At 36.1% G+C, this 23,177-nt stretch overlaps 1 protein-coding gene across 4 annotated transcripts in view; it reads right to left on the reverse strand.

The window, feature by feature from the left end:
- The window catches only part of MXI1 (MAX interactor 1, dimerization protein), a 91,346-nt gene that overhangs the window by 35,519 nt on the left and 32,650 nt on the right, over positions 1–23,177 (reverse strand). For 2 of the 4 annotated variants that reach the window (XM_007173070.2, XM_057530822.1), the window contains exon 3: positions 17,520–17,549. The exons of the other annotated variants lie outside the window; for them this stretch is intronic. In XM_007173070.2, coding sequence (XP_007173132.1) covers positions 17,520–17,549 — 30 coding nt within the window. The remainder of the gene's footprint in view (positions 1–17,519; positions 17,550–23,177) is intronic. 4 annotated transcript variants of the gene reach the window in all.

Consider the following 23,177-nt stretch of genomic DNA (forward strand, 5'->3'; position numbering starts at 1 on the left):
AGCCTTCCAAAAAAGAATGTCTTTGGAAGCAACCTAAATGTCCATCGACAGAGGAATGGATAAAGATATGGTACATATATACAATGAAATATTACTCAGCCATAAAAAAGAATGAAAGAATGCCATTTGCAGCAACATAGATGGACCTAAAGATTATCATACTAAGTAAATAAGTCAGACAGAGAAACACAAATATCATATGATATCACTCATATGTGGTATCTAATTTTTAAAAATGATAACAAACTTATTTACAAAACAGAAGCAGGCTAACAGATACCGAAAACTTATGGTTACCAAAGGGGAAATGTGGGTGGGGAGGGAGGGATAAATCTGGAGAATCAGGAGCTTGGAATGAATATACCATACTACTATATATAAGATAAGACAACCAACAAGGACCTACTGTATAGCACAAGGAACTCTACTCAGTATTCTGTGATAACCTGTAAGAGAAAAGAATCTAAAAAAGAATGAATATATGTATATGTATAACTGAACCACTTTGCTGTACACCTGAAACTAACACAACACTGTAAATCAACTATACTCTAATAAAATTTAAAAGAAAATAATGTCTTCCCAAGGTGCCACCCAAGAACAATGTTCTAAGTGATCATGGAAACTTCCATGTCATAATCTATTTAGATAATTCTACAGGCTTTTAATGATGTCAAAATCAACAGCTATCAGAATAAATCAAGTTACCAAAAAATCAGAAGCAAAACAGGATTAACACAACTGCAGATAAAAATTACAGGGAAGAGTCTATATCTCAAAAAGCAAGCTAATATGTAATAAGATGTTAACATCTTAGAGCTATGTAGACAGAACAAGGTAACAACACATCAAGGGGAAGACACCTGTATAAATTCTAAACATTCTGACGAAATGTCTTTATAACGACAACAAAAAGATCTGTCACCGCTTCTTGCTATTTATAGCAAAACTTTATTTTAAGTCACAATTGAGTTTCTCAGTCTGCTGTACCGAATTCAGATACAGAGAGATATGTACTTGCACCTGTAAAACCATCACACTCAAGAGGCATTTTCCCATGATACAACTTTAGGAGAGGTCCCATTATGAAGCACTATCATCACATACTTCCTAAGTGGGTCATATTACCTAGAATACCCTATGAGGACAAACTGTTCTCTCTGAAGCAGGAGTGGAGAACAAAAGTATTTTCCTTGGAAACGGAAGATATCTTCAGGGTAGCAAATATCTCACTATGTGCCTTTCTAAAATATTTTCTATCTTGAAGTGGCAGGTTTCAAAAAAAACAAAACCCAAAAAAACCCCAGCTACTTATTTGACTTGGCATTTAACTTTTTTCTCTTAATCTAACACAATGTGCATAGCCAGCTATAAAAATCAAATAAAAATGTAAATTACTAATTCACTGACCACCTGTTACATGCAAGACACTGGTTAGATATAAAGACGAGCAAGTTACAGTCCCTTTCCACATGATCCAGAAAGGAAAGACATTACAGTATGAGGTAGTATGGGTTAAAGTTCATATAAATGACACAAACAGTGAACAGATAGGAATTTAGAAGAGATATCATTTTGGATAAACAGAAAAGACTTCGTGAAAAACATATTTTAGCTACACCTTGAAGGCAGTGTGAAAAAGTTCCTTTGGGAATCAGAAAATCTAGATTCTCATCCTGACTTTGTCATTAGTTTGGTGGAGTATAAAACTTGGAGGAACTTAGTTTTCCTTATCCATTAAATAAGAATACTAGACTAGATGATTTTCTAAGAATCCTTCTAGCTTTATTATCTATGGAAATGTATAGGTAGAATTGCATTTATTGCCTTTCAAAAAAATCTTTAAGTTCACAAGTAATACACTCTTACTACAGAAATTCTAACAAAATCAACATGATAGTTTCTCCTTGATTCTCATTCCCCTCCCCAGAGGCAACAAGTGTTTCACTTTGACATGTATCTTTCCAAAACTTTTCCAATGTATTTACACATTTGATTGTGTTATTTTTAACATAAATGAGATCATACTGGTAATATCACTTCTCAATTTGCTTTTTTTCACTTAGTATGTCTTTGAAATCTTTCCACATAAACACATAGAAATCTATATCATTCTTTTCACCCAATACAAGGTACAGATGTATTATTATTTACTTAGCCATACCCCTTTTGATAGGAATTCATGTTACTTCTTTTTTTTTTTTTAAAGATGGAAATAATTTATTGGATATACTTGGGCATTTATTTTCCCATATGACTCTTAGGAACATTTCATTCAAATCTTTTAAAAAGCTGGCAGTTTAGCAAAAAATATAATAGGACATCTATCAATATATATTAATTTTAGAAGAATTTATGTTATGACATTAATCAATTGTTTAAATTTTTTTAAACATCTTTATTGGAGTAAAATTGCTTTACAATGGCGTGTCAGTTTCTGCTTTATAACAAAGTGAATCAGCTATACGTATACATATATCCCCATATCCCCTCCCTCTTGAGTCTCCCTCCCACCCTCCCTATCCCACCCCTCTAGGTGGTCACAAAGCAGCGAGCTGATCTCCCTGTGCTATGCGGCTGCTTCCCACTAGCTATCTATTTTACATTTGGTAGTGTATATATGTACATGCCACTCTCTCACTTTGTCCCAGCTTACCCTTCCCCCTCCCCGTGTCCTCAAGTCCATTCTCTATGTCTGCGTCATTATTCCTGTCCTGTCCCTAGGTTCTTCATAACCATTTTTTTTTAGACTCCATATATATGTGTTAGCATATGGTATTTGTTTTTCTCTTTCTGACTTACTTCACTCTGTATGACAGACTCTAGGTCCATCCACCTCACTACAAATAACTCAATTTCATTTCTTTTTATGGCTGAGTAATATTCCATTGTATATATGTGCCACATCTTCTTTATCCATTCATCTGTCGATGGACACTTAGGTTGCTTCCATGTCCTGGCTATTCATTGCGGCTCTATTTAGTTCATTGCAGCTCTATTTACAATAGCCATGTTACTTTTAATTTGAGGTTATTATAAACATTTTTGTTATTCTTATTCATCCCTCTCTGTGCATTAGAAGTTTAAATGGGGAGTGTGGGGGCGGGGGGGGGGGGAGGAAGGAATTTGAGCCAAAAGCATAAAGGTAGAAAATAAAGAGGAAGATGAAGAAGTTCAAACCAGGAGTTCTTATTTTCAGCAAAGGAGGAAACGGGAGTCACAATAATATACTGCAAGTAGCTTTAAGACTAGGAATTGGGAGATATGAGTCCTAGCCCTTGGTTCACAAACTAGATCTGACAGTAAAAAGTGGAATTGGGTTTTTCAAATCTCATAATTTTTTTCAGACTGGATGGGATCTTAAAGATCATTCACTTATACTTCCAGATTTTAGAGAAACTAAAGTCTTATCTGTAATCTAGAATGTGATTTTGATGACCCCTAGCTTTGAGTTTCTACCCCACACTCTGCTGAAAGGATTTTTTTAGAAGGGCTTGAATAGTCACTGTGATAAATACTACAGAAACACAATAAGAAGTGAGAATAACCGACCCATAATGTTACATTTAAAGACAGCAGAAGTTTCTAGTGGACCCAGTCAGCACAGCTCTGATTTCCAGCAAACTTTACCAACTCCGAAGAGGAAAAAAAATAAACAGTGGAGATGTCCTAAAATTAGGGACGGGTTTGGCAGACTATCAAAGCAGTGAGGACATTATTGAAAAGCTACTTTGTCCAAATGGTAAGGAAGAAAGATCCCAATATACCTATCTACCTCCTCTTCAGATTGTTTATAGACAAATGTTTTAAATAAGCTAAGCTGCCCTTCCCTGGAGTTTTGTGTAACAGCAGTGTGCTTTTTCCTCCGGGTATAGCACCCCTCATCTAATGATCAGTGGGGCCTATTAAAATGACTGATTAGATATAGCAATACAATACAGTTACAACCACAAAACCAGATTTCTGGAGCCTGAGCAAATGTAAACTTAAACTTGTCAGAGAATACAAAAAAAAAAAAAAAGTGACCAGGATTTAGCACAATAATGTTTACAGATTAACTTGTTACATTTCCTTAGTGAGTCAATGGTAGGTATTTTTCCAAAAGGGACAAGGTCCTAATATTCATTAGTATTTAAATCTCAGAACTCATATCTATATTTATGTGTGTATTCAGCTTTAAGGAATGTGTTTATATTAGTTATAAAAGACACATATGCTTCTTAGGGCAAGTTCTAGTTTTACAGAAATATTTACTATTTATCATTATAAAATAAGTACTTGTTACAAAATAAGCTTTTATTGTAGCTATAGCACCATGTGTTACAATAATCTATAGATATTTTACAAAGCTCTAGTTTGAATGAGATGAGGTTCTAAGCTCATTTTTCCAGCTGCTCTTTAATCTTGTGTGTGTGTGGGGGGGTATTTACATACATACATACATACATATATGCTCTGGAGATAGCAGAATAATATTTAAGTTTTTAATATGCTTATAATTATTGAACTTAAAAAATTCACAGAACTATAAAACTTTTCATGTAGGAAGGGAATCAGAGATCATCTAGGTCCCCTCCTTTTTACAGCCAAGGAAAGCAAGACCCCAAGAATTTAGTTAACTTATAATATCCACAACTTACCACTAGAAGAGATGAAAAGAAAAATTATTCTACCAGTAGTAGAGATGAAAAGAAAAATTATTATCTTCTAACTTATGGTACAATTCTCACATCAATGCATTACATATCCCCAAAGAAGTCATCTGTGTTGGATTACAGGTATCCTTTTTGACAATTTAGCTCCTAAATCACATTTAGTATTAAAATCTACCTTCCTCTATTGGCTTTCCCCAAAATAACAACAAAAAAAGGAAGTCATTCATACTTATTAGTTCACAAAGTTTCAACTTTTCTTGATTTAGAAGATATGAATATAAGCAATATGTCATGTGGTTGTCCCAGGGCTGAATCAATTATTTTCCAAGCAAATTTATCTTCAAAAGCTGGTTAGTGGGCTTCTCTGGTGGTTCAGTGGTTAAGAACCCTCGCTTCTACTGCAGGAGGCATGGGTTCAATCCCTGGTTGGGGAACTAAGATCCCGCATGCTGCACAGTGCGGTGAAAAAAAAAAAAAAAGGTTAGCAACTAACCATATTAGAAAATTCTTATTACTGAATTCTCCTTTAGAACTGTGGTTTTTCCACTCTTAATACCCATGGGACTTGCAACTGGCATTATTCACTAGAATGCACAGAAAAAGATAAGCATGTACAAAATAACTATCCTCTTCTCTGCAACAGCTAAAACATATCAAACGGTCTGAATCTCTTCATTTTTAAAAGTAAATAAATTGAAGATACTAAAAAAGTATCTCATGTAATAAAAAGATGTCTCACTGATGTACCTCTTGACATGCTTTAACTGCCAAAATTTGTACCAAAATAGAAATTTCTTTACATGAAGAAGATGACAGTTTAAGAAAAAGTATTTGAATTGCAGTTATTATTATTAAACCAATATTTATCAGAGCATTTACACTGTATTAATTACTGTATGCAACAAAAGAATTTAGCAAAACAGCACACTGCCTTAAAATCTAGTGAAATTCTGCTGCTGTATAATTATTATGAACATCAGTGTAAAAGGTATACCCAATTTTATGGATCAAAGCTGACATACTACAATATTCCTTAAAGCTGACATAAAATAAATTCTTGTATACTGCATCATCTAAAATATATCAGGAAAATCTATTACTATTCCTCTTTAAATTACAAATTCATAGTTTGAGAGGAAGTGTTTTCCTAAACAAGTTACAGTTGCCCTGAGATACACACTCTGCAATCACTTGGATAAAAAGCTACTACACCTTCACTATAATAGTCACCATGTCAATTATTTAAAGTCTGACTTATTTATTTATAGACATAATTTTAGAATCTGAGTTTCAAGTTATAATATTTCTTGGTTATTTTTAAAACCTAATGATCTCATCTCTTCCCAGGTATCATCTGTAGAATTGATTTAAACTTTAGGAATTGGATAACTGAAGTTCTGAGAACACTTAGTTTCTAGAATGCAATCCTTGTCTGAGTCAGCCTCTGTCACCTTGCAGCCTGAGTCAGGGAATAGAAAGCTTAGCCTTAATGAGCTATTTCTAACAAAGGTCAATATAGAAACTGTGAATCTGTCTAGACACTGCTGCAATGACTTCACTGTATAGGCTGCATTTTAGATGGGTAATTTTATCCTGGCTATGTTTCCTCTATTAACCATAAATTTTACCTCTAAAACCCACCCATTACTTCATCTCTATCTCATATAACATTCAACTATAATTGAATTGAACTCTAACAGGTGCCTATCTCTGCACTTGGACAGCTATTTTTAGTTTGTCTACAGTTTTCAGCGTTCCTACCCCTATAAAACTACAGTTAAAATATTCATTTACTTGCATACAACAATAAATGCATCAATTACATGTTTCTCTGACAAATGATGATGTTACTCTGCATACTGTTTGATAATATTAACATCTCCATATAGCTGGTTCTACAGTTTCATAAATAGCCAAATTCTATTAAATATGTGTCCCCTACTTTCCAGTGCATAGCTACTTTTTTAGGGTTCTGTAGTTACCCTCGATAACTCAGTACTGTAACTGGACTCCTACTGTCTAAAAAAGTACAAAGAATAAAATTAACTTCTTCAGGGACTTTTACACGAATTTAAAAAATAAGGGCCAGTTTTCCATCTTTAGACTAAAAAGAGGAAACAGCCATCATTTTTACTTGCCTAATCAGAAAACTAGATCAGTAGCTATTTCCTGCTATCTGGACAATGCCGTTTCTCCTTCCCTCCACAGCTATACTTTTTCTTTTTCTTTTTTCTTCAAAAAATCCTCCAAAGAACTGTGCTTTTAAAAAATTTTATTTATTTATTTATTTATTTATTTATTTATTTATTTATGGCTGCGTTGGGTCTTTGTTGCTGCGCGTGGGCTTTCTCTAGTTGCGGTGAGCAAGGGCTACTCTTCTTTGCTGTACGTGGGCTTCTCATTGTGGTGGCTTCTCTTTGTTGTGGAGCACTGGCTCTAGGCGTGTAGGCTTCAGCAGTTGTGGCACTTGGGCTCAGTAGTTGTGGCTTGCGAGCTCTAGAGAGCAGGCTCAGTAGCTGTGGCACATGGGCTTAGCTGCTGTGTGGCATGTGAGATCTTTCCGGACCAGGGCTTGAACCCGTGTCCCTGCATTGGCAGGCGGATTCTTAACCACTGCGCCACCAGGGAAGCCCCCCACAGCTATACTTTTAAAATTTTGTTGTTCAAGGCCTGACAAATACAATCAAGTTATATTTTAGTATACCTTAAGCGAAACTGATACAATTACTATATGCTTTCAATATATGGTCTTAATTTTGTTAAGTTTCATTGTTAATTAGAGGCTCTGAAAAATCTTTAAATATTCCCTTTTTATATGCTACAGAACTCAATCTTTCCTCATTATCAAGTACTCAAACCACATTAGGTAGTAGCACCATATAATATATTGGAAATTTATCTGTGGTTAATTACACATCTTAAGCAGTTGTAAAGTGCTGAGTCATTTGTGCAATGCCATCAGACAATGATGAAATCAGCACTTTTTAAGTGCCAAACTGTGCGGTCAGTAGACTTTTTCAGACCTTTTCCCCAGCCAGTGGTGACTGGTATGATGAATGGATGACCACAAAGTTGGTGAGCAATTAGCCATTTTAGTGAGTGGTGAAGTGGTATCTCAATAGTTTTGATTTGCATTTCCCTAATGATTATGATGTTGAGCATCTTTTCGTGTGCTTATTGACCCTTTGTATATCTGTTCAAATCCTTTGCCCATTTTTATATTGGGTTGTCTTTTCATTGTTTAGTTGTAAGAGTTTTTCATATATTCTGGATACAAGTCTCTTAACAGATATATGTTTTGCAAGTATTTTCTCCCATTCTGTAATTTGTCTTTACTTTCTTGATGGTGTCTTTTGAAGCACAAATGTTTTAAATTTTGATAAAGTCCTATGTATCTATTTTTTCTTGTGTTGCTTGTGCTGCTGGTGTCTTATGTAAGAAACCATTGCCTAGGCCAAAGTCACAAAGATTTACTCTCAGGTTTTCTTCTAAGAATTTTATAACAGTTTTATACCTTAAATTCAGGTCCGTGATCCATTTTGAGTTCATCTGTGTATATGGTGTGAGATAGGGATCTAACTTCATTATTTTGCATATAGATATCCAGTTGTATCAGCACCATTTGTTGAAAAGACATTGAATTATCTTGGCATCCCTGTCGAAAATTAATTTACCATAAATATGAGGGATTGTTTCTGGAATCTATTCCATTGATCTATAAGTCTGTAAGTATAAGAATACTTAGATCAATACCACACTGTCTTGGTTACATAGCTTTGTGGTAAGTTTTGAAATTGGGAAGTATGAATCTTCCAACTTTGTTCTTTCCAAGATTGTTTTGGCCACTCTGGGTATTATGCATTTCCATATGAACTTTAGGATTAGTTGTAAATCCCTTCTAAAAAAAGAAGCTGGGATTTTGACAGGGCTTGCACTGAATCTGCAGATCAATATGGGGAGTACTACAATATTAAGTCTTCCAATCCATAAACACAGGATCTCTCTCCAGCTAAGGTCTTCTTTAATTTCTTTAAACAGTGTTTTGTACTTCTCAGTGTACAAATCTTTCACCTCCCTTGTTAAGTTTATTCCTAAGTATTTTATTTTTTTAGATGCTATTGTTAATAGAACTGTTTTCTTAAACTCATTTTCAGATTGTTCACTGCTGATCTATAGAAACAGAACTGGTTTCTGTGTGTCAATCCTGAACCCTGCAACTTTGCTAAAATTTTAATGAACTCCAGTTTTTTATGTGTATTCGTTAGGATTTTCTATACATAAGACAAGACTATGATATCTGCAAGTAGAAATGGTTTTACTTCTTCCTTTCCAACCTGAATGCCTTTTATTTCTTTCTCTCACCTAAATGTCTTGGTTAGAACCTCCAGTACAATGTTGAGTAGAAGGCATGAGAGCAGACATATTTGTCTTACTCCTGATCTTAGGGGAAAGAATTTAGTCTTTTACCATTAAGTACAATGTTAGCTGTGGATTTTTCATAAATGACCTTTTTATCAGGCTAAGGAAGTTACTATAAGGTATTTTCATAATGAAATTTATATCTTAGTAATAAACCAAGGCTAAGAAAAACTTTCAACTGAACTTTCCAGAATTATTGGACCCAATCTAAAACTACAGACTTTTGATCCGGCTGCAGTTATATATTTCAAACCTACAATAAAGGTATAGTTTCCTTAACTACATAACTTTTTTTTTTTTTAATTTATTTATTTATTTATTTTTGGCTGCATTGGGCCTTCATTGCTGTGTGTGGGCTTTCTCTAGTTGTGGTGAGTGGGGGCTACTCTTTGTTGCGGTGCGTGGGCTTCTCACTGCAGTGGCTTCTCTTGTGTTGTGGAGCATGGACTCTAGGCACGCGGTCTTCAGCAGTTGTGGCACGTGGGCTCAGTAGTTGTGGCTTGCGAGCTCCAGAGCGCAGGCTCAGTAGTTGTGGCACATGGGCTTAGTTGCTCCATGGCATGTGGGATCTTCCTGGACCAGGGCTCGAACCCGTGTCCTGCGTGCATTGGCAGGCGGATTCTTAACCACTGCGCCACCAGGGAAGTCCCACATAACCTGTTTTTAATGCAAGCAAATATCCTTCAATATTAGTTGAGATAAGAGTTTTAATGAAAGTTCTACCAAACCAATCTTGCAATTTGTTTTTCCTCCTAACAAATGTACATTTTTTTCTAGAATGTGTACACTGTACATAAAAGCATATGTTCTTTTTAAACAAGTGTCATTAAAGCACCCAAAATATGCAGCTAAAACCATTTAAGATATGCTCTTCCTGCCAAGGAATCCTAAATAGTCAGGTGATACACTAAGAAACAATTGCCTAACCCACGGTCAAAGATTTACTCTTATGTCTTGTTCTAAGATAATGTAGACCAAAACAATCACTCTGTCAAAATGTCCATGTCAAATGAGGACATGTATATAGTCTAAAAAAAATTGTATTCATTATCATGTCCAAACCACTGAGATAAACATAATACACCAAAAATTCTACCACAAAAAAGTTGAAATTATTTATGACATTCCAGTCTCCAAGTATATATAAATCTTTACCTCAAAAAATGCTTAACCAGGGCTTCCCTGGTGGCGCAGTGGTTGGGAGTCTGCCTGCCGATGCAGGGGACACGGGTTCGAGCCCTGGTCTGGGAGGATCCCCCATGCCTCAGAGCGACTGGGCCCGTGAGCCACAATTACTGAGCCTGCGCGTCTGGAGCCTGTGCTCCACAACAAGAGAGGCCGCGATGGTGAGAGGCCCGCGCACCGCGATGAAGAGTGGCCCCCGCTCGCCGCAACTAGAGAAAGCCCTCGCACAGAAACGAAGACCCAACACAGCCAAAAATAAATAAATTAAAAAAAAAAAAAAGCTTAACCATTTTCAAGTCATGGATTGAGAAATGAGTAAAGATCTCACAAGTGCAGCATAAACTCCATCAGGTAAACTGCTCCCCTTTACAAAATTACCTGTCTTTTTTTTAGTGTGCTATGTGATATCTTAATGAACTGAAAGAATCAATTAGCTTCTAAAAAAAAAGTTACCAATTCTCTTCTTATGAGCAGGATAAAGTTCTGCATGGTAAAAATCCTTTAGTATGTTGCCAGATATCAAATTTTTTCCATATAATTTATTTACATTTTAAGAATTCATTAAGTTTTCCATTTACCTCCTATGAAATTGTTTTATTATAATAATATGTCTTTTGAGCTCTCAAGAGTATTTTATATATTTGTCATTTTTCACTTAAGTCATTATAATTCAATAAATAACATATTATTGATTATAGATATGCTCAATAGCACATTTAATCATTTTTTCATTCAGTGAACATTTAATGAATGACTGCTATCTGCTAAGGGTAAATAAGACAAAGTCTCTGCCTTCCTGAAACTTATATTCTAGTAAAAGAAGTCAAATAACTCAAACAAATAAATAATTCATACAGAGATAAATGTTAAGATGACAGAAAAGGCAATAGGATAGAAAGTGACTGGGGGGCAAATACTGTTCTCTAAGGAGATGACCTGAAAACTGAGAACTAAATAACGATGAAAGACTAGAGCAAGGGCTTTCCAAGCAGAAGAAACAGCAGGTACAAAAGCCTTAAGATGGAAATAAACATGGTGTGTTTGAGGAAAAGAAAGAAAACAGTGCCAGCTGGACCATAGGAGATGAGGGATAGAGTGGTGTAGGACTTTGTCGGCCATAGATTTTATCTAGTTGCAATAGGAAGCCAGTGGAGGATTGTAAACAGAAATGGCATGACATGATATATCCTTTAAGAAGATTACTCTTGCTGCTATGTAAAGAATGAAATGTAAAGAGGAATGAATAGTAGCAGTTAACGGAAAATAATATTCTTTCCTTGCACTGTTTCTTAGTCTGCTCTGTCCCTTTCTATTCCTAATTCCATCAACTGAACGCTGGTTCTTATATCCTTCTCCTACCTGGGCTACTTCAGAATATCCAAACCAGTCTCCCTGATTTCACAGCTAGAGTATGTGTGCGTATGGGCGCATGTCTGTGCGCGCGTGTGTGCGTTTGTATGTGTATGTTTTGATCAACAGTCTCAAAAACTCACTACTACCAACAAAATGAAATCCAAATTCCTTGACATTCAATAACACTGCAGTCTAATACCAAACCACCTTTCTGGCCTCATTTCCCAACACCAATTTGATAGACTCTACTCTTCCACTATATATGGGCTACTCACTCTTTCCTGGACAGAGCTTATGATGCCACCTTTCTGCTTCCATGGCTCTGACCCCTTTCCTTATCCTTTCCTTAGATTCAAAGTCTCTCTCTTCCTCATGGCTCAGGATACATTCTCCTTGACTATCCAGGCAGTAGCTGTTTGACTATGACCACAGCATTTTTACATCACGAGGCAGTATATACAAGTTTCACAATTCTACATTTAACTTTACTTCAAGCAACGCACTTTGGTATCTTCTATTCTATTCTACTTCTTTTTCAAATGACTCACTAAAATGACTGCATAGACTACTTAATGGGTTTCAACATTCAGTTTGAAAAACAATTTTAATGTATCCTTCTATACATTAATTGTTAACTTATCATACATATCCTGGTATTGAAAGAGGCAACTTATAACTACCAAACTACAATGGTCTTAACCTTAAGGATAGGACAGGGTATCTTATACTTCATTTTATCTACCATGATGTCAAACACAGTATTTATTAATTCTTACTGAAGAGAAAGACTGATATTACACACAGCTATCATATTTATGATCAGATACGATCATGATTGACTGTTTTGTGTTCCCATCAACTTGTTTCAAATTGTAGTTATGATGGTCAAAATGGCTAGTTTTTAATAACACTTTGATCTATACTTTCTGCCTTCCTACCTTACAGGATTAAACAATGGTTTTGCATAGTGGGAGAACACAGTAAGTACTCAATAAATGCTCTTTTCACCATTCCTTCAGAGGTATAAGAAAACCTCTATATGGAGGAAACCTATTACCATTCACTGGGCATGCTTCTCTTTTATCACAAATACTCGGGTACTTCTGCTCTGCCTAGGAAGGCATTGTAAGTCCAGTGTCCTCATGTGGTCCTTTTAGCTTTGCCAAAGTGGGGATAAGAGTAAGCCTTTTGTTTCAATGGAATGACAACTATTAAGGTTAAATGGCCTCTCCTGCTGTCAGCACTAAGGTTCTTGATCATTAAAGTCCTATTAAAGTTGTTGACTCTTTCAAAAACATCTTCAGTAATTTGAATTAAGAAAATGAAAAAGCAATGAAGTGATCTAAAATCTGTACTGAATGGTTTCTTCTCTGGCAAAAGACCCAACTTATAAGATAAGCCAATGGGGCAATGTAAATTCTTAATTTTCAAATCTCAAAGACTCAAAAGTAAAATTAATTTTACCATGAGATGATTCACATAGGCTCCTGAGGAATGCAGAACAGCTAAAGGTATTCTACTTCCCTTTACTTCTACCTCCTGAGCCTGTTACGACCTCTTGTAGGTCTAGAGGGACAGGGTGAATACACAGGTAACAAATGTTCTGTACCGCCTAGACCAGGCTCAGTGTAACCATCAAGGTTTTAGGCAGAAAAAGAAACCCACGACCTATCCAAGAAAGAATCTGAATTTCTTTATCAGGTCTGAAACTACCTAAAAGCTCCCTAATGGGCTATAGGCATCTTGGGGTAATTGTGGGCCAGAGCAAACTACTCTGTGCTCGCCAGACCCTCTGAAATCTGGGAGTACGAACCTCAACATTTGTTGGCTATTGTCTCCTCAAGGCCAGACCCAGAGCTTCAACAATCTTAGGGCTCTGTTTAAGACAGCCATCTGGGGACTTCTCTGGTGGCACAGTGGTTAAGAATCTGCCTGCCAATGCAGGGGACATAGGTTTGAGCCCTGGTTCAGGAAGATCCCACATGCCGCGGAGCAACTGGGCCCGTGTGCCACAACTACTGAGCCTGCGCTCTAGAGCCCACGAGCCACAACTACTGAGCCCGAGTGCCACAACTACTGAAGCCCGTGCGCCTAGAGGCCATGCTCCACAACAAAGAGAAGCCACCACAATGAAAAGCCTGCGCACTGCAATGAACAGTAGCCCCCGCTCGCTGCAACTAGAGAAAACCTGCAAGCAGCAACAAAGACCCACCTCAGCCAAAAATAAATAAATAAATAGATAAATTTTTTAAAAAAGATAGCCATCTGGAATTACTCTGTCATTCACTAACAATTTAAAATCATCTACTCTAATTCTCACTGCATTGCCCCAGTAAAAAAAAACCACTAACTTGGAGTAGCTTTACATGCAAGATTTTAGAACTAAGCTTTTTAAAAAAACTTTTGATATGAACATATTGTATGTAGAGGGACAAAATTTCAAAAATATGACTTGCTTCAGGAATATCTTTTCAGAACGAAAACAAAATCAAATCACTCTTTTGACAGTGAATTACTTTCCTCAAATAAGCTCACACTCAAAAGCAAATGAAAGGTAAAGCCAAAATTCTATTTATTTTAAAGGATGCCAAATCTACATTAACTTTTTATTTAATATGTCAAATAAAAACACTGCCTTAGAAAAGAGGATCATTAAATAGAACTGGGTGGGGGCCTAAAAAGTGTAATAGCAATACAGGCTTAAATATTAAAAATATTCTTGTGCTGCTTTCCTGCTCTTTGGCTAAAACATCCCCCCACCCCTCCCTTTAAATCATCCTGTGTCTACCAATATTTTTGTTTTCTTGTTAGATCCACTTTTCAGAAGTGGAGTATAGGTTATTCAACTGGATTCTTCCTTTAACACTCATCCTCTGACACATTCCACTAAATTAGAGATTTATTTATATTGATAAATATCCCTTTTAAAAACAAATATATCTTGGAAAGGTTAATTCTATATTACCTTTCAACCTCAAAGAAGAGAGGGAGGGAGGACGAAAGAACAGGAGGGAAGACGGGAGAGAGGAGAAGACATAATTTGAGAAATAAAGACATCTAGGACTATCAGAAGAGGACAGAAAAGGATGAGTGAACCATGCCTTAAGAGAGGTAAGGTAGGAAACCAGCCAGAAAGTCTTAGACCTAAGTAAATAAAACGGAAACAAAAAGCCCTCACTGGAGAGAGCAGAGATCAGGTACAGTCCAGGTGATAAAAGCCACACATGCTACTCCAGTGCTACAGACAAATACTAGATTAAACAATTTACAGGGCATATCAAAGTAATACTATGGGTATAAGGTTATCAATAAGTCAGAATTGATATACAGAATGCATTGAATGAAGTTTACTCAAAGATTTTAAAAGCTCAATTCCAAATACTTTACTAAACAGTCTCTTTACTCTCGTGTTAAGCAAAGGTTTTTGCTAGATTTCCAATGAGGGTCTCCCAAGGGCCACATTCATGTGGGTGAAATAATTATAAAAGCCACATGTTTATCAGTATTTAAAACATATGGCCCAAAAATACACTCTGTGCTCTAAAGGTCAAGAGAAGGTTTTATTTTTAGTATCTTCAAAGCTGTTACTTCTTAGTCTTTTTGCCATGTTTAAACTAGCCAGATACTTCCTTTAATATACTAGAAATATAAGACAGAAAAGAGACTCTTTAAAATAAAACATTTCCTGCCAAACTGCTTTGCCTCTAACTAGCAAAACATTTTTGACTAGACCACTGAACTTTGCTCCAGTTTTATCCTTCATTCAGTATTAAAGCTATCATCTACTATACATGCATCAAACGCTAGACACCAAGGATACAAAATTGAACAAAACAGAATCCCTACCTTTGAGGTAGTCATAGTCATTTGGCAGAAAGAGACATATAAACAGATAATTATAAGACTACCTGATTAAGTTTTACAATAGGAGATATGAACAGAGCATTGTGCAAATAAAGTGGTAAAAGCCACTAAGTCAGCCTGGAGGAAAATGCTAAGCCTCTTCAAGAGGATTTGACATTTAAATTCATCTGCAATGAGGCAGTTGGGTTAGTCAATATGTAAGGGCCCTTCTATTTAAAAAAGGGCAGGACAAAAAGTTGAAGGTCATAGAGATCTTGTTTGTCAAAAATGGGTGGTACACCCAGCTATTCTACTTCTGGGTATTTATCCAAAGAACAGGAAAACAGTGATTTGAAAAGATATATGCACCCCTATGTTCATTGCAGCATTATCTACAGTAGTAAAGATATGGAAATAACCTCTACAGTAGTAAAGATATGGAAATAACCTAAGTGCCCATCAGTGGATTAATGGATGATGTGGCATGTATATGTATGTGTGTATACACACACACACACACACACACACACACACACACATACATGCACACGAGGCAATAGTACTCAGCCATAAAAAAGAATGAAATTCTGCCATTTGTGACAACATGAATGGACCTTGAAGGTATATGCTAAGTGAAATAAGCCACACAGAGAAAGACAAATACCTATGATTTCACTTGTACGTGGAATCTAAAAAAACTAAACAAACAAAATAAAACAAAAACAAACCTATAGATAGAGAGAACAGATTACTGGTTACCAGAGGGGAAGGAGGTTGTGGGGCAGGGTGCAATGGATGAAGGGGGTCAACTGTATGGTGATCACTTTTTAGTGCATACAGATGTCGAATTATAGTGCTGTACATCTGAAACTTATATAATTAAAAAAATGGCTAATATAAACAATTCCAGTTTGTTGCTTATTACTTTAACCTCTCTACCAGAAAGAGAATATTTAGTCATTCAATCCTCATCTTCTCTCCCAAACTTGTCCTCTTCCTATATTCCTTTTTTCAGTAAATGATAATACAATCTAAAACTTAACCTTCCATAGCCAACTAATCACCAATTTCTATTGATTATATTCCATACTATTTCTTTATTCTGTCTACTTCTATCTCCAATGGCTACCATCACCTCTTACCTTGGAGGCTTCCAATGGCCTCCAAAGAGTTTTCTTGTCTCTGAGATCCCTTCTGCCAATCAGCCAATTCTTTACACTGTAGCCAAAGTGATCTTTCCAAAACCCAAATCTGATCATATGACAATCCACCTTAAAATCATTCAACTGCTCCTTACTGCTCTCAGAAAAAGTCCAAACTCTTCAGCGTAACTGTCAACATCGGGCCTGGCTTGCCTCATGCTACCATCTTTTATACTCATACTGAACCTCTTGCAGTTTCCTCAATAAACAGTGCTCACTATCCTCTGGAAAGCCTTCTAAGACTCCCTCAAGAGAGAATCAGGTGACCTTCAAAAATGATCTTTCAGCATCCTCTGCTTCTCCATCATCACACTTACCACACTATACAGTATTTTAATTACTTATCTTTCTCTCCCAGGAAGCTATAAATTCCTTAAGGTCATAAGCTGCCTTACACATTCTTGTATTTACTATGTAAAGCATTACGCCTGCCTGGCACTGACATATAGATGGTGCAAGATAAAGATTTGTTGAATGCATGAATGAATGAATGAATGAACTGCAAAGAAAGAGAAATTCAATATCCTACAATTTGCCATAATAGTTATCAGCTACATTACAGAAACCTAATCCTTTAGCAAGACCATATTTAAGCCATGAGCCTATCACAATTAACCCGTTGAGACAGAAATAAAAAACGCTCAACATAAACTCAAAGTTCAAATAAATTTAGAGTATATTTATGTCTGCCAGTTTAGATAGCGTATGCGGACTACTTTTTGGAGAGAATACACATATATCAGAATCATGATATGTTACACATGTAAAAAAGTTATAACTACATATGCAATATGTTTTCACAGGTCAAATGTTGAGTTTGCTTTTTAACATATATGAAAGCTGCACCTCATCACTGACTCACCGATTCTTTTCCAGCTCATTGTGTGTAGACCTAAAAGGGAGGAAAAAAGGGGGAAAAAAAGCGTATTAGCCATGTTTTGTTGCTGAGGCTATAGAAAGGGGGATAGTTTAGGTACTGCTAAATAAATTCACACAGTTAATTTATTTAACAATGCAATACATGGTCAGACTTCTATCTATCTCACTCATCAAGAAGAAATAGTCTATGTTCATTAAGACTGTTCATTCAGGTATACTGTTTTCAGTTAACAACTCTAAATATTTTGAAATTAGGATCTCATTGTCATTTTTAATAAAATTGATACTAGCACGTATTCTCTTGCCTACTTCTAGGGTCCTACGTTTTACTGATTTGTAGACATCATATTAGAAATTTTAATTCAAACATAATCCCATTTTTTTTGTTTAAAGAAAAAGGTATATGTACTTCCGTGTCCTCTTCTATCTCCATTTACCTACTCCTAAACATAGGGAGAGAAAAAGTTTTGGCCACCACAGAAGCTGAAACAGGCTTGCCTTATTGCTAAGTGATACAGACAAATTCAAGTCTTCTTTCCTTGAATGTGAAACATAAACCAAAAGAAGTTATACAAGGGAAAAAATTAACATGAAGAGAAGAAAATATATTAATAAAATAAAAAACACATTTTTAAAAGACTGGGAGGATACACCTCAAAATGCTAATAACAATGGTTGTCTTCTGTTTGTGACTTTTTTTCATTTTACTTATTAGTATTTGTTATAATAATACTTACCATCTATTGAACAAGCTGAGTGTCTGCTAAACAGTTAACATACATTACCTCATTTTATCCTCCAAACAACCCTCGTTTTATAAACAAGAATACTGAGGCTCAGAGAGGTAAAGAGACATGCTCTTGTCCCAAGAATATAAGTTGCAGCCATGATTTAAGTCCACGTCTTTGTTACTCCAAACCCCAAGTTCTTAACCACTCAGTGACAAGCAATACTGAAGAGAGGTTAATGGCACAGACTCTAAGGCCTGACTGACTGGGTTCAAATATTGTGTGGCCTTTTAAAAGTCCCTTCATTTCTCTGTGCTCAGTTTTCTCATCTACGAAATATGAAAAATAACAGTACTTGCCTCATATGATTGTTATGAGGAATAAACAAGTTTATGTTGAACATCAAAATATAACAAACTCTACCTAAAGTTAGCTACTATTAGAATTATGTTATACTAAGTTCTCTTGAATAAACGTATTAATTTTTACAATAGTTTAGCATTAACAATAATGGAATTTTATAAAGGAAAACTTAAGTTCCTGTCATCAGAACTGAAACTTTAAGCATTTAATATATTCTGCTTAATATCAAAAGGCTTCAGATTATTATATTACTGATTACTTTAATCTGATTTATTATTTTAATGGATATTTAATAATCAAATTTCTAAACTTTAACAATATTTTTGTCAGTCTCATAATTTGTGGAAATTTTACCCACTGTCATAGTTCAAGAGCCAAAAGGCTTCTTTGAATTACTGTCTACTGTCCACCTTTTGCTTTCTTAGCAGTTTCATAAGGTCCAAGTGACACAGGATGAAAAAGACTGATGTTCCTTTTTTTTTTTTAAACATCTTTAATGGAGTATAATTGCTTTATAATGGTGTGTTAGTTTCTGCTTTATAACAAAGCAAATCAGCTCTACATATACATATATCCCCATAACTCCTCCCTCTTGCGTCTCCCTCCCACCCTCCCTATCCCACCCCTCTAGGTGGTCACAAAGCACCGAGCTGATCTCCCTGAGCTATGTGGCTGCTTCCCACTAGCTATCTATTTTACATTTGGTAGTATATATATGTCCATACCACTCTCTCACTTTGTCCCAGCTTACCCTTCCCCCTCCCCGTGTACTCAAGTCCATTCTCTACGTCTGCGCCATCATTCCTGTCCTGCCCCTAGGTTCTTCAGAACCTTTTTTTTTTTTAGATTCCTAATATATGTGTCAGCATACGGTATTTGTTTTTCTCTTTCTGACTTACTTCACTCTATATGACAGACTCTAGTTCCATCCACCTCACTACAAATAACTCAATTTCGTTTCTTTTTATGGCTGAGTAATATTCCATTGTATATACGTGCCACATCTTCTTTATCCATTCACCTGTCGATGGACACTTAGGTTGCTTCCATGTCCTGGCTATTGTAAATAGAGCTGCAATGAATATTGTGGTACATGACTCTTTTTGAATTATGGTTTTCTCAGGGTATGTGCCCAGTAGTGGGATTGCTGGGTCGTATGGTAGTTCTATTTTTAGTTTTGTAAGGAGCCTCCATACTGTCCTCCATAGTGGCTGTATCAATTTACATTCCCACCAACAGTGCAAGAGGGTTCCCTTTTCTCCACACCCTCTCCAGCATTTACTGTTTGTAGATTTTTTGATGATGGCCATTCTGACTGGTGTGAGGTGATACCTCATTGTAGTCTGATGTTCATTTTTAAGAGATTATCTTAATAAAAAAACATCTCTCTCTCTCTCTAGAGATGTAAAAAAAAATCTCAGGATGCTTTAAGAGTTCAGACAAATTAATGGCAAGGATATGTATGACTCAGATGGGAGAAACAATAAAAACACAGAACTTTTAGTACAACACAAGACTCAGACTTTAAAACTCAATAAATAAATTACAACCAAATCTCTACCACCTATAAGTATTTATAAAAAGGTTTAAGTTCTTTTTTGTTTGAATGAAATGTCAAAGTAAATCAATAAGTTAGAAGAGGGAAAAGGTGTATTTTAAAGAGATTTAAAGCAAAAAAATATTGTCCAAAATTTGAACGTGTAATCAATAATAAAATTTCCCACCCACCCCCTCTTAGTAAGTTTTGGTTTAACTGCCTTAATCTGAGAAGAAAACTCAGAACAAGTAAAACAAAAACAATGAAATACTATAGTAAGGGGACCTCCCTGGTGGCGCAGTGGTTAAGAATCTGCCTACCAATGCAGGGGACATGGGTTCGAGCCCTGGTCTGGGACGATCCCACATGCCTTGGAACAACTAAGCCCGTGTGCCACAACTACTGAGCCTGCGCTCTAGAGCCCACGAACCACAGCTACTGAGCCCAAGTGCCACAACTACTGAAGCCCGCGTGCCTAGAGCCCGTGCTCCACAACAAGAGAAGCCACCGCAATGAGAAGCCCACGCACCGCAACGAAAAGTAGCCCCCGCTCGCCGCAACTAGAGAAAGCCCAATGCAGCAACGAAGACTCAACACAGGCAAAAATAAATTAATTTTTTAAATTAACACTCCCAAACTCATTCTATGAGGCCACCATCACCCTGATACCAAAACCAGACAAAGATACTATGAAAAAAGAAAATTACAGACCAATATCATTGATGAATATAGATGCAAAAATCCTCAAAAAAATACTAGCAAACAGAATCCAACAACACATTAAAATGATCATACACCATGATCAAGGGGGATTTATCCCAGGGGTGCAAGGATTCTTCAATATATGTAAATCAATCAATGTGATACACCATATTAACAAATTGAAGAAGAAAAACCATATGATCATCTCAATAGATGCAGAAAAAGCTTTTGACAAAATTCAACACCGATTCATGATAAAAAACTCTCCAGAAAGTGGGCATAGAGGGAACCTACATCAACATAATAAAGGCCGTATATGACAAACTCACAGCAAACATCAGTCTCAATGGTGAAAAACTGAAAGCATTTCCCCTAAGATCAGGAACTAGACAAGGATGTCCACTCTCACCACTATTATTCAACATAGTTTTGGAAGTCCTAGCCACTGCAATCAGAGAAGAAAAATAAAAGGAATACAAATTGGAAAAGAAGAAGTAAAACTGTCACTGTTTGCAGATGACATGACACTGTACATAGAGAATCCTAAAGATGCCACCAGAAAACTACTAGAGCTACTCAATGACTTTGGTAAAATTGCAGGATACAAAATGAATACACAGAAATCTCTTGCATTGCTATACACTAATGATGAAAAATCTGAAAGAGAAATTAAGGAAACACTCCCATTTACCACTGCAACAAAAAGAATAAAATACCTAGGAATAAACCTACCTATGGAGACAAAAGACCTGTATGCAGAAAACTATAAGACACTGATGAAAGAAATTAAAGATGATACAAACAGATGGAGAGATATACCATGTTCTTGGATTGGAAGAATCAATATTGTGAAAATGACTATACTACCCAAAGCAATCCACAGATTCAATGTAATCCCTATCAAATTACCAGTGGCATTTTTTACCGAACTAGAACAAAAAATCTTAAAATTTGTATGGAGACACAAAAGACCCCGAAAGCCAAAGCAGTCTTGAGGGAAAAAAAAGGAGCTGGAGGAATCAGATTCCCTGACTTCAGACTATACTACAAAGCTACGGTAATCAAGACAATACAGTACTTGAACAAAAACAGAAATATAGATCAATGGAACAGGATAGAAAGCCCAGAGATAAACCCATATACCTATGGTCAACTAATCTATGACAAAGGAGGCAAGGATATACAGTGGAGAAAAGACAGTCTCTTCAATAAGTGGTGCTGGGAAAACTGGACAGCTACATGTAAAAGAATGAAATTAGAACACTCTCTAACACCATACACAAAAATAAACTCAAAATGGATTTTGATTACCTACATGTAAGACTGGACACTATAAAACTCTTAGAGGAAAACATAGGAAGAACACTCTTTGACATAAATCACAGCAAGATCTTTTTTGATCCACCTCCTAGAGTAATGGAAATAAAAACAAAAATAAACAAATGGGACCTAGTGAAACTTAAAAGCTTTTGCAAAGCAAAGGAAACTATAAACAAGATGAAAAGACAACCCTCAGAATGGGAGAAAATATTTGCAAACGAATCAACGGACAAAGGATTAATCTCCAAAATATACACATGGCTCATGCAGCTCAATATTAAAAAAACAAACAACCCAATCCAAAAATAGGCAGAAGACCTAAATAGACATTTCTCCAAAGAAGACATACAGATGGCCAAGAAGCACATGAAAACCTGCTCAACATCACTAATCATTAGAGAAATGCAAATCAAAACTACAATAAGGTATCATCTCACACCAGTTACAGTGGGCATCATCAGAAAATCTACAAACAACAAATGCTGGAGAGGGTGTGGAGAAAAGGGAACCCTCTTGCACTGTTGGTGGGAATGTAAATTGACACAGTCACTATGGAGAACAGTATGGAGGTTCCTTAAAAAACTAAAAATAGAACTACCACATGACCCAGCAATCCCACTACTGGGCATATACCCAGAGAAAACCATAATTCAAAAAGACACATGTACCTCAATGTTCACTGCAGCAGTATTTACAACAGGCAGGTCATGGAAGCAACCTAAATGCCCATCAACAGACGAATGGATAAAGAAGGTGTGGTATATATATATATACACACAACGGAATATTACTCAGCCATAAGAAGGAAGGAAATTGGGTCATTTGTAGAGACGTGGATGGATCTAGAGACTGTCATACAGAGTGAAGTAAGTCAGAAAGAGAAAAACAAATATCGTATTTTAACGCATATATGTGGAACCTAGCAAAATGGTACAGATGAACCGGTTTTCAGGGCAGAAATAGAGACACAGATGTAGAGAACAAACATATG

This window comes from Balaenoptera acutorostrata, chromosome 16, assembly GCF_949987535.1.
Source record: "Balaenoptera acutorostrata chromosome 16, mBalAcu1.1, whole genome shotgun sequence".
In the NCBI taxonomy this organism is placed as follows: domain Eukaryota; kingdom Metazoa; phylum Chordata; class Mammalia; order Artiodactyla; family Balaenopteridae; genus Balaenoptera; species Balaenoptera acutorostrata.